Genomic DNA, 16,822 nt, shown 5'->3' on the forward strand with positions numbered 1-16,822 from the left:
TCAAACTGGAGGCCACAATTTATTTCATAATTGTACAAATGCAACACAATTTAATAAACCTTAACCTAATATGTGCAACAGGCCTTGGCAGTGTCAGTGCCTGCCAGCTGTCTGACTCGCCCATATGTCCAGAACATTAGATAAAAATCCTTGAATGACTCACAAAGCTGGCACTGGCACTGCCATGGCTGAGATCTTTTTGGGATTATTCCGAAGAGTGCAACCCAGTCAAGCCTAATGAAACAACATTAGAATGTGAGCCTCAACTGGAGGGTCGAGATCACAAACTCTGATACAGAAAAAAAGCTGATAATGATGGAAAAGATGTGCTGAAGCACTGCCAAGTGCAGTTTGGGGTCATGTGATTCTGTTTATGTGTCATGAACCACACCATGCAGACTTAAGCCCTCTCAGCAGGGCTCAGAGTGCCTGAGAAACACACTGTCACAAAGCCTTCTCAGCCTGTCCCCAAACTTAAGTCACCTCTGTTTCTGTGTGTATTGTATGTGGGTGTGCTGTCACCAACTATTTGACTGTACTGCACTTTTTTGTTTGCAAGTGTATGTGTGTTTTCCTCGTCGTTGTGTGCTTGATGGAACAAGTGTGGATTTATTACGACGACAGAGAGCTGGGGATTCCTGTATTTATAGTAATGAGTAATTAATTATACAACATCCTTCAAAAAACAAAGGCGTTGGGAAAACTGAATAGCAGTTTAAAGGGTCAGTTCAGTTACATTAATCATATTTTGAAGTAGCATTAGCCCTGCAGAAAGTTTTATTTGACCAGGTTGTTAGATATTTGTCTCAGAGAAGTTCCTAAGAAACTGGCCATTCATGTCCGTAGGTTATCCTGAGTAACCTGGATATTCTTTGAGCAAACAAAATTGCCATTCACTTCCACTCAGTCTATATCCACAACCTTGCACTTTCGGGATTGCTCCGTTGCCGCCAGAAATTCTGCTGTATATCCCTTTTTTTTGCGGCCGGATGTCCGTTACGTTACATTTTCTTTGTGTTGGAATTTTAAACTCCGGTGGATTTATGAGGACTATGGTTAACTGCTCCTCAGATCTCTGCAGGGTAAATTTCAGACCAGAGCATTTTTCTCTCCCATCCCGGAATGCTGTGTGGACTAGCCAGACCCTCCTTTGCAGCGCTGTGGAGGAAGGTCTGGCAATGCGAGACTAACTTCCACTTGATTGCTGTGATGGCTGAAATCCAGGAGACAGATATTTTAAAAGCTGAGTCTGGATAAAAGTATCTGCAAAATGCATCTTTACTTAAAATTTGGTAGACCCTTTAACACAGTCTGAAAGCTGGATGAATGTAGCTCTCTGGTCAGAAAGAGAGATTTCTTTGCCCATGTATTCTAATGTATCAGCAATTCAGCAAGTAATATTTTTGTGTTTGGGTATTACATCAAGCAATATGAGTTATAGTTAAAATTTTTTTTTTTTTTTTTTTTTTCTTATAGCACAACAACTAACATTACTATGCTGCTGCTATACCAAGTTATTGTAAAATATTAATGATGCTTTTCTATAAGTTGCTGTAAATAAGCGACCAGCACGGCAGAACTGGAGGTTTGAAGTGGAAATGAATAGAAGATGTGACCTCACGTCACAGCCCCACAGATGGAACATGAACATGCTTTTCCTCTCTTGAGCCGTATGATTTATTCACATCAAGAGAGTGTGTTTGTGCATACAGTAGGTGCGTCCAAACAAGGACGTGGGAGCGAGGCTGAAGTGCTGTTTGACCTCGGCAACATAGGCTATTTATGATTGGCCTCACACCAAGCATGCTGCGTGCATATATAACTTAAAGTCTGACTGTATGTGATAAATAGCCAAATTAGAAATTCATATTGTGTTCCCTTCCATCCTTGTCCTTGTCTTCCATCAAAATCCCCAGCATCACCTTTTCCTTAAAAAATAAAGCGGTTTCCGTCACCTTCGGTTCACAGTGTCAAAGTAGCATCTTTCCACTTCCACTTCAGCCAACCTTACCACTTAAGAGATTTTTTTTTTCTTTTCTGGCAGAAAAGAAAATTGCACTTACTGTAAAAAGTGCTGTGGAGGAGGGTCTGGCTAGTCCACACAGCATTCCGGGATGGGAGAAAAACGTGCTCTGGTTTATTGGCATTTCTTTAAACCAATCACAATTGTCCTGGGCGGTGCTAAGCGCCAGACAGAGCCATGGAGCCGCTGCAAAATAGCCTCGGGAAGGAACTTGTTTTGGGTCAAACGTGTACGTTCAAAGGTTGTTTTAGTCGTGCAACAGAAAACTCAGATTGGACAGATAGTCTAGCTAGCTTTCTGGATTTAACCTGCAGAGATCTGAGGAGCAGTTAACCAGAGTCCTCGGACCACAGTCCCGAAAAGAAGGACATCCGACGGAATTTCCAGCAACACCTGAGCATTCCCAGAAGTGGAACGTCGGGGATATAGACTATTCATCCTGTGAAAAAACGGTTGCATAATTTGACAAAGTAATCTCAACCCAGGTTCCACTATCACACACCAGTACAGTGTTGAACTTTAGACACTTGATAACAAGCGTTGTCTATTAATGAAGACTGAGAGATGCTGATGAAAGTTAAGATTATTCCGCCAAGCTATTAATTTGAAGCTCAGAAATTCACTTGATGCATAACAGTTGTATATTGTGGCTTGCGTGGCTCTGCAGAGAGCTCTCTAAGTCTGAGAAATGAACCCTGCTGGGTTTAGGTTATCTCGGCTGGGGCTTGGAGTCTCTCTAAGGGCGTTAAGTTGGAAACGTAGTTTGAGACATTTATCAGGCAGGAAGGGGTCTAATGAAAAGATGCTAGAGGTTGCATTATGGGAAACGTTTTTGGAGCATGACCCATAAATAAAAATGTAGGATATCTTGGCTTCTTCTGCTCCAGTTTTGACCTTTTTTAAATTATTAAGACTATTGTGAGTAGAGTGTGCCTTTAAAGTGATCACTCTCTCAGTGATGTATATATATATATATATGGTAACTTAATAAAGGAAGATGTGAAATACCATATACAGTGAAAGGAGAGTGAAATGTAATGACTCTGTCAGCAAAAAAAAAAACAGAAAGAAGGAGCTATGTTTCAATTTTTTTCAAAAACAAAAAAAGTGCAGCAGTAACACATCAGTACGGAAGAGGATTAGGGCCAATTTAAAGTCAGAATGATGTAAATAAAGTCAGATGTGACCCTAATCCTCTTCCACATCAGTCTTAGGTATCAGCCACTATTCTGAAAAATCTGTATTAAGATGCTACAAGATCCTGAATCCAGATGTCATTCCTCCTTATGTTGTTTATATTTCCCCATCCTGTCTGTCTCCCTGCCTACCCTGCAACCGACCTCAGTGTGCTCCCGTAGGACAGCCCCTCGCTCCCTCTAATGATATAATTATAGCCAGTGTGCTAATGTGATGACTCAGGCTGATAAGCGGCTATGAAACAACGCTGGCCCCAAACATAACTCCAATAGATGGAAGCAGTGGTGGAAGAAGTAAACAGATCCTTTACTTAAGTAAAAGTAGTATTACTACACTGTAAAAAAACAAGTACTCTGTTACAAGTAAAAGTCCTGCATTGAAAATATTACTTAAGTAAAAGTATGTAAGTATCGTCAGGAAAATGTACTTAGAGTACTTATTTTTAGAAACTGGAAACATGTTAAATTAACTAAGTGTTTAATTGTCTTATCATTTCAGCTGTACTTGTAGGCCTGTATATTGTTAGGTCGTTTTATTTCAGCCTGGTCTCACAGAATTCCATGAAATTATCACAAACTGTTAACACCGCCTAGTAGTAGTATGAAAGGCCGAAAATCCGCGTAAGTAGGTTGGTTGGGGGGTGGATGGGTCAAACAACACAGGACTTTCACCCAGGAGACCGGGGATCGTGTCCCGCGTACCAAGTTTCCTAAACCCAACTGTCCCGTTCTTCTTTTAGTAAACCCAACCATCCCGTTCTTCTTTCTTAAACCCAACCGTCTCGTTCTTCTTTTCCTAAACCCAGCCGTCCCGTTGTTGTCCCGCGTGTCATAGAAACGTAAGCCCACCCACGAACTTTTCCTTAGGGGCCGTGTTCATTTCACGGAATTCTTCCGTGGGCCCATCACGGAATCTTTTGCGATTCCGTGAAACTGCCACAGATTTTGAGTTAAGGGGCCATGTTCATTTCACGGAATTCTGTGAGATATTACTTTATAACCTACATGTGCTTGTGCCCAAACATCTCAATTTGTAAAGTAGAAGTAACTAAAGCTGCCAGATTAATGTAGTGGAGTATACATTACAATATTTCTCTCTGAAATGTAGTGGAGTAGAAGTAGAAAGTGGCATGAAAAGAAAAGACTCAAGTACCTCAAATTTGTACTTAAGTACAGTACTTGAGTAAAACTGAACTTAGTAACATTCCACCACTACATGGAGGGAGACAAATAGGGACACAGAGGAGAGAAAAAGATGCACTGACAATGCACTAATAGACTCTGTGACATCAGTTATTTCGGGGATTATGTATGACATACTACACGTATGATTGGTTATGCAATATCTGTGTGGGCATCAGTAGCTTAAAGGCTACAGCAGTAAGCTTGTGCTGAGAGATCCCTGGTTTGAATTCCCAGACAGGCTTGAAAATCTTGATGTGGTTGTGAATTAGTAACACTCTTCCTCGTTGACTGCTGTCAGGATGCCCTTGAGCAAGATGCAGTGGCTGCAGTTGTGTTGCTCTGTAGAAGGAGTAGAAGAAGGTTGTGGTTGTGTTCTGCAGCCCGCAGCAGCAATTTTCTGAGCTTACGCACCGAGAAAGAATCTGTAAAGAACTTTATCTTTTTTCTACTGAAGTGGCCGTTCAAACCAATCCGCAATAAAAATTTGTCTCAATCACCTCAATGTAAAACCCCAACACCTCGTGTCATCGCCGTGCTTTTTCAAGGTCTGGGCCTCGCTAAATAAAACTTGATTGATCGCCTATTAATGTATCTGAAGGCAACTATGATTTACTTGTTCGTAGCCAACAAGACAGCTTCCATTTTTCTCCACTAATGGCGTCCGCCCGCGCCATAACTCTTCTTCTCTTCGTGTATTCAAGCTCCATTACATGTGGCATCCATTTCAAAAGCAGTCGCCGTCTATTGGACCATTACTCGATGTTGTAGAGCTGATAAAATGAGCTGAAAAGGCTGTGCGGTAACTAAGAATAGCAGGTGTTGCTGGAGAATTGGTAATAGGTGTTTGTGTATTGTAAATGGGCTTAGAGTTTTTATTTTATTTCAATTTGGTTTATTTATCACAAAAGTAATTACACTTGTACAGGAAAGATTCTGCAAGGCAGATTCCAAAAAGCTCCAGAGAGCTGTTGCGCTGCAACTGGTTGTTTGATGATTTGAAATGGCTGTTTGGGTGCTGTAAATAACGATGTTAGAAATTAAAAGTGGGTAAGTACAAATCTCAAAAGTGTTTAATTCTGTATTACGGTGCAATATCTGTATAGAATTAATTTAGTATTAACTCCGTCTCTGTGAAAATTGACTGTGGGGTCTCGGCAGATATACACACACTCACACACACTCCCTGTTTTTCCCTTTTGTCTATGTCTCTCTCACACACAATGCTGACAGATGAGTACGTGATCTATGACTTGGTTATCCAAAACGTGTGTTGTTCAAACATCAATGTGACGCCTTCCTCTGTTTTGTGTCCCCACAGAGAGCAAAGAGGTGTACAAGAGACAGGTGCTGTCAATCACATCCATCGCTATGGCGATCAGCCTCCTGGGAACCCTGTGCATTGCCCTCTACTGCCGCAACAAGTGAGAAGATAAACACACTAAAACATGTGTATACTGTAGATATTAACCCACTGTTTATATGTCATTTGTGTCAATTAACAGTTTTGAATGCAGCTAGTACTGATTTTCCGGACATATAGTTTGTAAACCTGTTTGTGATTCACTCAGATCTTTAACCCGACTCTTTAAATTAACTCACGAGTCTCTAGTATCATTAACTCGGATCAGCTGAGTCCTACTACAATTAAATCTAAAATGATAACAGCGCCACACTCAAACCTCTTGCAACATTAGCTACTACTAGTCCTAGCCAACTTAGCTGCCAAAAGCTTTATAACTTACAATTTTGTAGGCAACGACAACTCCACAAGTCAACTCAAGCGACTGAGTGAGCAGAGACAGGTTATAGGAACTTCCCGACCTGCACAGTCAGAGCCGGAAACATTGCAAGCTCGCCACGGCTCGCCTCGCAGACAACTCACGAGTTGTCGACGGCTCGTGAGTTCTCGCGGGAGTCAGTCGGCGAATCAGCCGGCTACGTTGTCATGAGTGGATCAGTAGCAGACGAGCGAGTGAAGTCTCTCCTCGAGCTCAGGGTAAAGCAAATCAACAACAAAAGCCATTCTTTCACTTCTGAAATAAAATACAATGTTCTGCACGTAGCCTAGCTAGGCCTACTATTAGGTCGGGCAGACAGTCCGAAACATTGCAAGCTCGCCTATAGCTCAATACTGACTCGAGTAACTCAAGTGACTCGCACAACCCGGATCAGTTTAGTGAGTGAATCAGAATAACCCAAATCTTTAAAAGGAATCGAGTTTGCCAGGCCTAATAGTTTGTTGAACACGTTCCGGTTTCACTCAATCTACAGTCCAGTAGTTGTCCATCACTCATATTGATAATGTTGACATTGGGCTCACCAAGTTAATTTAAAGGAGAATGTGGTGACATTGCTACAACAAATCAGACATTCCTATCCGTTTTATACAAACAGCCAACAAACACAGCAAAATATGTGTTTACACACTTTTACTTGTGACATTTTAGGTGTTGGCTACGTTTCACAAAGGTGACTGGTCTGGGTTAGGGCTAAGTTTGGGTTTAGGTTAAGGTAATGGGGAAACACAAATTGATATGCAAACTGACTTTAACACGACAACAGCAAGACGCACACACACACACAAACAAAGTTAAAAGACTTTAATTGGACATTTTCACCCAACTCGTAGATGGATTCCATTTTTCCTGCCATGCACAAATGTGACCTATGGAATTATTCTCATGAATGTGTTGGCAGGTAAATTAGATGCAGTGACATGTAATTTCATCCCAACCATCAGTTTTCTTGCTTTCATTTGATCTGAAAGTTGCTCCAAGGATTTACAATTTTTCAAACCTACTATATTAATAATATGTATGGCAAAATCTGCCATAAGTAAGCAAAATGAGACAACATTTGGTGATAAGCTCAGTTTGGTGTGGGCAGACAAAATGCCCAAGGAGACATTTTGTTAATTTAGTAAAGACCGATGGAACATGTTGAGGCATCAAACATCTTGAATGAAATCCCAGACTGGGTATTTGCAACAATTTGTAAATCTCATTTTGTGCACACACACATATTCATATCCCATTATAACCCAAAGGTCAGCTTGTGTGGCTCTTGCTCTCTCTCCATCTTTTCGTTCTGTCACTCTCTCCCTATCTGCATATTTCTGCAGTGCATGACCTGTGTGTGCACATTAATTGGCATATGAATGGCCTACATCCGTTCCTGGCTGCGAGAACTTTGCCCGGAGAGATTCTATATTCTCAACAGGATGGGTCAAACATGCAGTATGTAACGGCAGTATGTCATTGAGAGTGTATGGACCATGGAGCAGGCTGTGATAGATGACACTGTAATTCCATAGGCTTCCCTCTGTAATATAATCGTGTGAGTGAGTGAGCAGCCTGACAACTAGATAATCGGATAAAGGCATGATGGACAGGCACTTTCAATGAATCCGTAATTGAGTCAGGAAACTACCCTGCTCAATGGAGAAGATGCATACAGATTGGGAGGAAGTGTTCATGCAAATCTGAGTGACTTGAATACAGATAACGTCAAAGGTTTTGTCAAACTGTGACATATTTTCTCCTTTGTGTCTCTCCTCCGACACCTTCACAATGACGTTAAAGTGCTGGCTTTAAGCTTTCTTTAAGTGTGTTTAAGGGTGTTGACTCATATCTGTTTTTATACATAGTCCCCCAATTTTAGGACACAACAGCAAGACAATGATCCTAAACATGCAGACAAGGCAACCAAAAAGGTGTAGGGCCAAAAAGGTGAAATGTTCTTGATTGTTCAAGTCTGTCACTTCACCTCGATCCAACCGTTTGTGTGTTTCACTTTCTGAAGACCGGACTGGAATTTTAAACTTCAGTGGATTTATGAGGACTATGGTTAACTGCTCCTCAGATCTCTGCTGGGTAAATCCAGACAGCAACAACTTTTGAACATACACGTGTTCCACCAAAACAAGTTCCTTCCCGAGGCTGTTTTGCAGAGGCACCAATTGCTCCGTCCAGCGCGTAGCGCCGCCCAAGACGATTGTGATTGGTTTAAAGAAATGCCAATAAACCAGAGCACATTTTTCTCCAATCCCGGAATGCTGTGTGGACTAGCCAAACCTTCCTCCACACGGCTGTGGAGGTACAGTAGGTGTGGCAATGCGAGACTACTGTGTGTGCGACGTGCAACTCAAGTCCTAGTCATAAACTCGATTTCCAATCTCTGCTGTGTAGTTTAAGGGGGTTAAGATGGCAACTCAAACATCCCTGGTTAGTGTGGTTGAGGACCTTTGTTGTCCCTCATTCACTGTCATCTTTTTACTGGCACTATCTAATAAAGGCACATAATCCCCACCAAGTATAATTTACAGACAGTACAATGTGTAGCATAATTAACTTTAATTAAACGAGGTAACAAAGGAGATGTTACGTGAGATTGACCTTTCTGCCAAATACAACGTGGTAATTAGCTGTAGATACAGGAGATCAGGATGGTTAGAAAAAGTTGGGGATGTTGGAGGCTTTACTGACATCATTCAGGTCTGATGTTACTTTTGTGCCGCAAAAGCATATGATTCTATCATAAAGAGCAGGCATACCTTTTTTCATGCTGAGGCATCAAATAGACAAACAGATTGTGCAAAGGCTTTTGAAGAGATACTGGACTTTTTATATTAAGTGACACTGTTCCAAAAATAGTGTGTACCAAATGGCACAGCCTTCTTCTGAGAAAATGTAATTGAAGTGCCACGGAGGTGGAGAGGAATAGAAGCTTACCATGAGGCTGTTGTGTAAACCCTGCATTACATCGCTGTCACTCAGCAGAGAATCTCCGAGACTGGAACTTGTAAAGGCTTCACCGGCTGTATCTGATAATGAGCATACCTCCGCCTCAGCACAACGAAGTGGTGATAAAAGGGTTTAGTGCAGTCAGTGTAATTGCACGAGCTTGGGTAACTGGTGTTGTAATAATTAAGAGCATGTGATGTACACAGGTCAGAAACACAAACCAGAAGAGCATCTTTCAGATGAATGAAAGAAATCCGATTACAACCCTCAGAGTACAACATGTATCTCTAGACAACTTGTCACGATTCAGGTCTGCTGCTGTGTACTGTAAGATTAGGGCCTAGCTCATTAGTTTTCCTGTCAATGACTTTAATCCTTTAGTGTCTTTGCACTACATATTACAAAGCATTCTCAACCACTTTAATAAAAACACATCTGATGAATGAAGAGTCCAGACTCAAAACAGAATTTATTAAAACGGAGTCAATGGAGATGCATCATATAAACAGTTTTTTTATCAAAGTATTTTACTGCTTAAGGAGGAAAGAAGTGTAGACGGAAAGCTCATTTGGTCAAGAGCTCACATTATTCCCCTTCTTTATCCTCAAGGGCATGAGACTGGTAGAATGTAATACTCCTTAGCGTCTGACTCATTTTTAAAAAGTATGTTGGTGGATGAGTGAAAATAGCAGCTGCTCCACAGAGTCCTTTATAAGGATGACACATGATATTTAGAAAAGTAAAGAAGGATAAAGGCCCAATCATTTAGTCTTTGAACTTAGTTGTGTGTTAATGTAGAAAATTAAAGTTAAATGTTTTATTCTGTAATGTATCCTTTATGCTTGCTTTCAACTGTAACTAAGTGTACGTTTGACGTTTCTGGAAACTATTGGAATCACTATTGGAGCCAACAGGCCTGAGTGAGGATGCTACTTGGAGTTGGTGTACTTGGTCCAGCGAATATTTGTTTTAAATCTTATACTTTTGTACAGTTTTGCAACTCATTTGATGATTCAATAATCAGTAACATTATACACAGATTGGTTGGGATGAAAGCCTGCAGACCTACACAAGACTCACAGTAATTTAGCTGACAGTGGTCAAAGCTCTCTTGAAATACATTCCACTTCTGCATCATATTTTTTTTTTATTCTTTCTCTTCAGGAGGCGCAGAGAGAAGCTCCAGGCACACCTTAAGGAGAGTCGCACTTTGAAAAACTACACTGCTAATTCCCTCAATGCCCTGGACGCCAAGATGAGGGCCCCGAACACAAACCTGCAAATGCATGAGGTGACTACTGCAGTTTTCCTTTTTTCCATCTTGACTTTCTTTCAAAGTGTCGCTGCCTTCTCTAAGGACACCCATACTCTACATGTATATACACCTGGAAAACATATTAATGTGTGTAAGTCAGGGTGCTCCGATTCAGTTTCTTTAAAGACTGGATGTATGAACTGATGTCTAGAAGACAGCATAACTTGGCTTATATAAACTTGAACCTCTTATGGTTAAGAATCAGAAAGACAGCAAACAGTCAAAATGTGATATCTGGTAGCAGTGGCCCTGGAGAGATAATCACAAATCAGACATATACAGTATGTATTACACCTCCGAGTATTAGCCTCTACCATCGAGTTCATCTCCCCGTGCAGTTCTTAGATGCTTATGAATCAGCTTGTGTTCCCGTCTCCACCTGGCCACTTGCATCAGCCTCACAGGTCTTTGAGTGAGCAATCGTTCAGTGGTTTGGGAGCACGGTGCTGGCTAGCGATGTCATTCATCATCTTCTCAGCGCTCTTTGTCAAAGCATCTCTCCCAGATGTGCGTTTCTGAGTAGCTGGCGTGGAAAACATTACATTCATTTGAATGTCAGTCAAATCCAAAACTTCCATTGCCTTGGGGGAGTGTATGTATGCATCTGTGCACCATTAGGCATGAATTAGCTTTAACCATTTTTACCGTTTTGTTATATAAGTTACCTATGTCATCTACACAGGTTTGACATGAAGCTTTATTGGATAAATTGTATGCTTTCTCCAAGGGCATGATTTCAATTTACAATGAGGCAAAGCACATGTACTGTATACATCAGGGCTGTCAATCCATCATGAATACATTAACATACACAAGGTGGAAAAATCTCTGCGTGGGAGAAGCACAGACAGTTGTATCCTGTATGTGAGACATAGTTTGCATAAAGTAGAGATAATTACAATTAACACTGGCAGTTCACGATACAGCTGACAAGTCAGACTTTGGCCTAATATGCCTGATTTGGCCTTATCAGGCCCAATCAACATAAAAGCAAAAACTAGACTGTCCTCAAAAGGAAAACATCTGCATTGTTCATTTGACAAAACAATTTAAAACAAAATACATGTGGCATTCTTAATAATTAATAATTCTTAAAGTTTGGTGGAAAGTCAGACGGAGGAGGTCAAGATGACACAGAGGACCATGCCTCCCTTTCCATCTGCTACCAACAGCCAACACTAGATCCTTATGAAGGCAATCTCTTATCTCATCCAGACCTTATCCAGAAGTTTTGGTGCTTCCACTTATCCAGACCTTAAAGCAGTAGTTTGACATGAAATTATGCTATGCTAAGCTAGAAGGCAATTCAGCCCTGTCTCCTTAAAAAATTACGTTTCCATACAACTAAACTGCATTGTCCATCTCAATCTCTCAAATGAAGCTTTCTTTTTGGCGCATCACAAATTACATTAATAATCAGTCTGCGTAGGGAGGAGGTCGGAATGGATGGATAGGTCAAACAAACAGGGCTTTCACCCAGGAGACCACAGTCCGTGTCCTGTGTGAAACCAAAAGTTAACGTTGACTTATTTTAACTTAGGTAACGTACTTAGCTTACTTAACAAAAGTATTTTTGTTTCAACAACGTTAACCATGTATTTGAAGCTTTAGTGCGTAACTTTTTGTAAAGTAATGAATGTCCGTTACATTCAAACCATTGCCAAATGACTAATTAAGACTATCCACAAAACTCTGTGCATCGCTCAATATGGCTATGTTTAGAAATTGGTGTCATCCGGCGACTTTTGCGCGCAGAAGCATGTTTGTTTTTTTGTGTCCTCCTTGGCTACTAGCAACTGCATGGAGGAGGGGTGAAGGTGGTGCGCGATCGCAGTAGGCTTGTGTCATGTGGATGAGCCTACAGTGTTGTTGTCATTACTTAGAATTTCTCATGGGGGAGACAGAAACTAAAAAACTGTGACCATTTCGTGCGTCTGTCGCTGGTACGAGGACATCTGGGAAAAAATGTTTCCCTTGAAATGTAATTAATGCAGTTTAGTTGTATGGGAACATATTTTTTAGATTGCCAATTCGGTATTGTTACATTATATAGTTATACCTTTTCTATAATCATCATGATCCAGTTTTCTGATGCACCTGTTTACCTTATTTCACCAAAAGGCTGGTCAACAGATGCTTATGGAGTGCAGGCATAAGGCAACAATATGCTGTAGAAAATGATTAGAAACCTAACTTGTATCAACAGGTCGAATAAGTAAATGTGTCTGAATGGAGCAGGACTGCGCACAGAGGGCCTGTCGACTTTAATCTCGAGCTTATAGACTTTGAAACACAAGGGCATTCTTGCCTGAGGATCTTGAGTTTCAGTTCACAAAAGGTTCAGATAAAATATTGCTTGGAGACAGAGCTAACCAAAGCTTGAAAGTAATCTGTAAAATCAGGAGTTTGTGAAGTCGGTGTGTCAGGTGTGCCACCTTATATTACTCTCAAGCTGAGTGCTCTGTCAAGGACCAACTGGCTTCCCAAGTGTACATGAACATCAAGGGAATGGCAGCAATTCTACCTTTTTCGTGAATTTAGATCTTGTGTTGTTAAGCCATTAGAAGTGCATCATATTACATTTCAGTATCAACCTAAATGTCAAAGTAATTGGGAATAAATGAGAGATTTAATATGCACATACAAACCATTAAACTAATGTGCACACATGCAAATTGATTAATGTATATTTATCAACCTGGCAGGTCTATTTTATGGACTGAGACCAATCATATGTTCTTCTTAATCATTATTATTCTACCTACGTTTTTTTAGACACTCAACTGCATGTGCAGACTTTCCACCTGAAACTCTATTCAAATCTTCAAATGTTTAGCCCTTTTAGGACATTATAGCTGTTACTTTTCACTGCAATATCTTTCACAGTTTTCGTAATCTTTTTTTTGGTACTTTTCTTATAATGGACATCAGAGGGAGGAATGTTCAAAACGACTGCCCTTTAAACTCCTTCTTTCAGCTATAGAGCTCCATTCAAACTTGAAATGGGTCACTGCACTTTATCGCTTCACTTCAGCTGTGTGATATCTGAGAAATCGCAGTATAGGTTTTTTTGCTTCTTTTAGAGACTTTATAATGGATGTGAATTTGGCCAGCTAACATTCTGAACAAATAATATAAAATGAATCAATTTTGTTTAAAATCCTGGTGTGAACGGTTTTAATATTGCATATGTATGATGATAATAATATGTATGATAATTATTATTCTGTTATTTTGCATATTAATGATGGAAAGATGCATAGAAAAGAAACAGTAGACTATAATTTACAATAAAAAAACAACTGAATCAAACACAATAGAATCACATTATACCAAAACATAATAGAAACTATTTAAAAGTAGTCTTTTGGCTCCTATTTTGCTAATTGCTCTAGTAGCACTGGCTGATCTTCAGTGTATAAATGTTGCTTTTGAATCTTGTTTAATTTTTTTCTATTTCTACCAGAGCCTTTGGGGAACCTACATGCAAATGAATTGCATGTGTTTATTTTGCCTACGCACCCAGACTCACGTTGATTTCTGTCTGCAGGCAATCAATTACCCAAATTCCTGAACACAGCGAAACAAGCACGGGGTTAGTGGTGTTTTAGGAGCATGCACAGTGTCATGCACAGCGGGATGTCACCGCTGAATTTCTATCACTCTTTGTTACATTTTCTGTTGCATGTCTGCACCACAATCAAATCCGGATTAAACTTTTTCTTATCTAACTTTAACAGGGATTTTGATTTATTTTGTTGCGTTCAAGCACATGTACATGTAGATCAACATCCCATATAATAAGGTAGGTCATGAGAAAGGCAGCAGAACTATCCAGCAGTGGCCTGTTGTAGAAAATGAGCTCTTCTGATGAGCACCGCAGGGGCCTTTGTTGGAATAATTTGATTAAGCAGTGAAGTGAAGAGCAGCTCTGAGTGAGCCAATCTTTCTCTATCAATCAGGTTTTACCACCCTATCATGAATTCCACAGGTGCGCCGCAGAGTCTGTCTTTCATTGCCACATGATTGAAACTGCTCTGTCTCTATCATGAACAAGACTATCTCGAGTCTCCTCTGATAAGCTTAGATCTGAGACTGTGTTGTGTGTGTGTGTGCTGTAAAGCTATTATTGATGGTGGCATCTCTGCACAAATCATAAAAGCCATCTCCTGCTTCCCTCTGGATGGTCTGTCAGTGCAAAAAAAACCTCAGAGGCATAAGGTACATGCTAGTCCCTATCTCAGAGATTAAAATATCCATTACAGCACACAAACACACAAATACATCTATAACATGTGCTCCGTTCGCACCATAAATGTCCGGACTCGGCCTGAAGTCACTGTCAAAGCAATGATTACTCTTTTTTTCTCTATTGTATCTGCGTGTATTTATGGAGATAGAGAGCAGATTTTCTTTGCCTGCAGCTATGCGAGAAAACACAACATTTATATTGGTGACCTGAGTATGTCTGTATGACACATGCACACAGTTTTCCGGTTTTTCCTCCTTGAACGGTCTTTCTAAAGGCTAGATCTATTTTCAGACTGAAACATAAGGGACACCGAACCACAGAGTGTCAGCGTTAACAGATTGAAGGCCCTTTTTCCTCTCTGAGCTGGTAGGCAGAGCTCTTTGCCTACCAGCATGGACTGATTCCACCTTAGTACAGAACGAGCACTATTTGAACACATACGGTCAGCTCTTGTTTCTTACGAGGTAAGACCAGTCCCATTTTGTGTCGGCAAAAGTGCAACTCAGTCACTCACTCTGAGTTCCTCACGAACCTGCCTTCTAATCATCTACCCTGCCTCAGTGGAGGTGGTAATGTATATACACAGTGTTGGGGAGTAACGGAATACATGTAACGGCGTTATGTATTCAGAATACAAATTATGAGTAACTGTATTCCGTTACAGTTACGATTTAAATTGTTGGTATTTAGAATACAGTTACATTGTTGAAATCAATGGATTACATGACGATACTTCTCTGTTTCACGAGTTTATTCACTCTGACTAAATTAAGGCAACTCTATGCATTTTCCAGAAGCCCCGATATGAAATCGAAAAAAAATAGCTATTTGCGTGATCAGTCACAATGGAGTCGGAACCGGCACGACAGAGCCAGGGCAGGAATAAGTTTCTATCTTGGAAATTCAAACAGCATTTCACATTAAAGAACGAACCGGGAGAATGAAATATAACTGTGCAGTGCAACCTGTGCCAGCAACCAACCTCCTTTCAGCATCCAAATTACTCCACCTCCAACCTGAAGAAGCATCTTAAAGTAAGCTATTTTTTTAATTAGCCGGGTGTAGTCGTCTGCTGTAGTTTACTGGTCACCTTGCTATTTTAACATTGACGTGCGACTTTACATTCTCCTACGTGCTGATTTACTAGCTGCAGAGCCTTTTAAAGACTGACTAGCCCCGTTTGACATGCTAGCTAACGTTAGCTAAAATTAGCTCGTGGTAGCAAGACTGCAGTTAGATTTTTTTAGTATGCAGTTCGGGACTACCAATACAATAATCTATCTGCTTGTTCAGGTACACATTCAGCTAGTTGGAATAAAAAGAACACACCATTATATAGGCCTGTTTAGTAAGCTGGATGTGATAGCTGCATTCCTACACTTATAAAACGCAATTCAATGTGGAAGTAATCCTGAAGTAATCCAAGTATTCAGAATACGTTACTCAGATTGAGTAATGTAACGGAATACGTTACAAATTACATTTGTGGGCATGTATTCTGTATTCTGTAACGAAATACGTTTTGAAAGTATCCTTCCCAACACTGTATATACAGTATGAATAAAAGATGAGAAAGATAGCATGTATGTCGTGGTTTTATAAATAACAAATCCTTCAAACGTTTGATTGGTCACATAAGCAAGGCCGAAACAATGTGCGCTAATGAGGCTGGTGTCCTGCAGAGGGAAAAGGGATTGTGTCAGTGACAACCTTGTTAGTCAGACATCAAACTCAGAACTTTGTCGAAAGACATTAAAAAAAAACACTTTGTGCACAAAAATAGGTCCCTCTTACCTTATGTTACAAAAGTCGAGAGATAACGCTGAGAGAGAAAACTGTCACTGCCAGATAGATGCACACCACAGATTTTCACAGGGTTTGTGTAGTAGATAAGAAAGCAAAGCAGCACCCCTCTCCTTGCATCTGTTAGGCTTTAAGAGATTAAAACCTGAAACACTTTTCTTGTGTTGTCCTGTGTTCCTTTGAGTTCAGAGCAGATCTTTGCTGCTGTGCGGCTGAGGGAGTCCGCCTTGTCAACCGACTGGAGTGTGCAAGAAGAAAGAAGAACAAGACCTGTTTTGTTTCATTCATATCTGTCTCTCCAGTAAT

General features: G+C 40.5%; 1 protein-coding gene across 1 annotated transcript in view; it reads left to right on the plus strand.

Moving 5' to 3' along the window:
* Window positions 1-16,822, plus strand: part of LOC120548190 (pro-neuregulin-3, membrane-bound isoform) — a 411,125-nt gene that overhangs the window by 382,259 nt on the left and 12,044 nt on the right. The window contains 2 exon segments of the mRNA XM_039784271.1: window positions 5,723-5,825; window positions 10,311-10,437. Coding sequence (XP_039640205.1) covers window positions 5,723-5,825; window positions 10,311-10,437 — 230 coding nt within the window.

This window comes from Perca fluviatilis, chromosome 19 (genome assembly GCF_010015445.1).
Source record: "Perca fluviatilis chromosome 19, GENO_Pfluv_1.0, whole genome shotgun sequence".
NCBI lineage: Eukaryota > Metazoa > Chordata > Actinopteri > Perciformes > Percidae > Perca > Perca fluviatilis.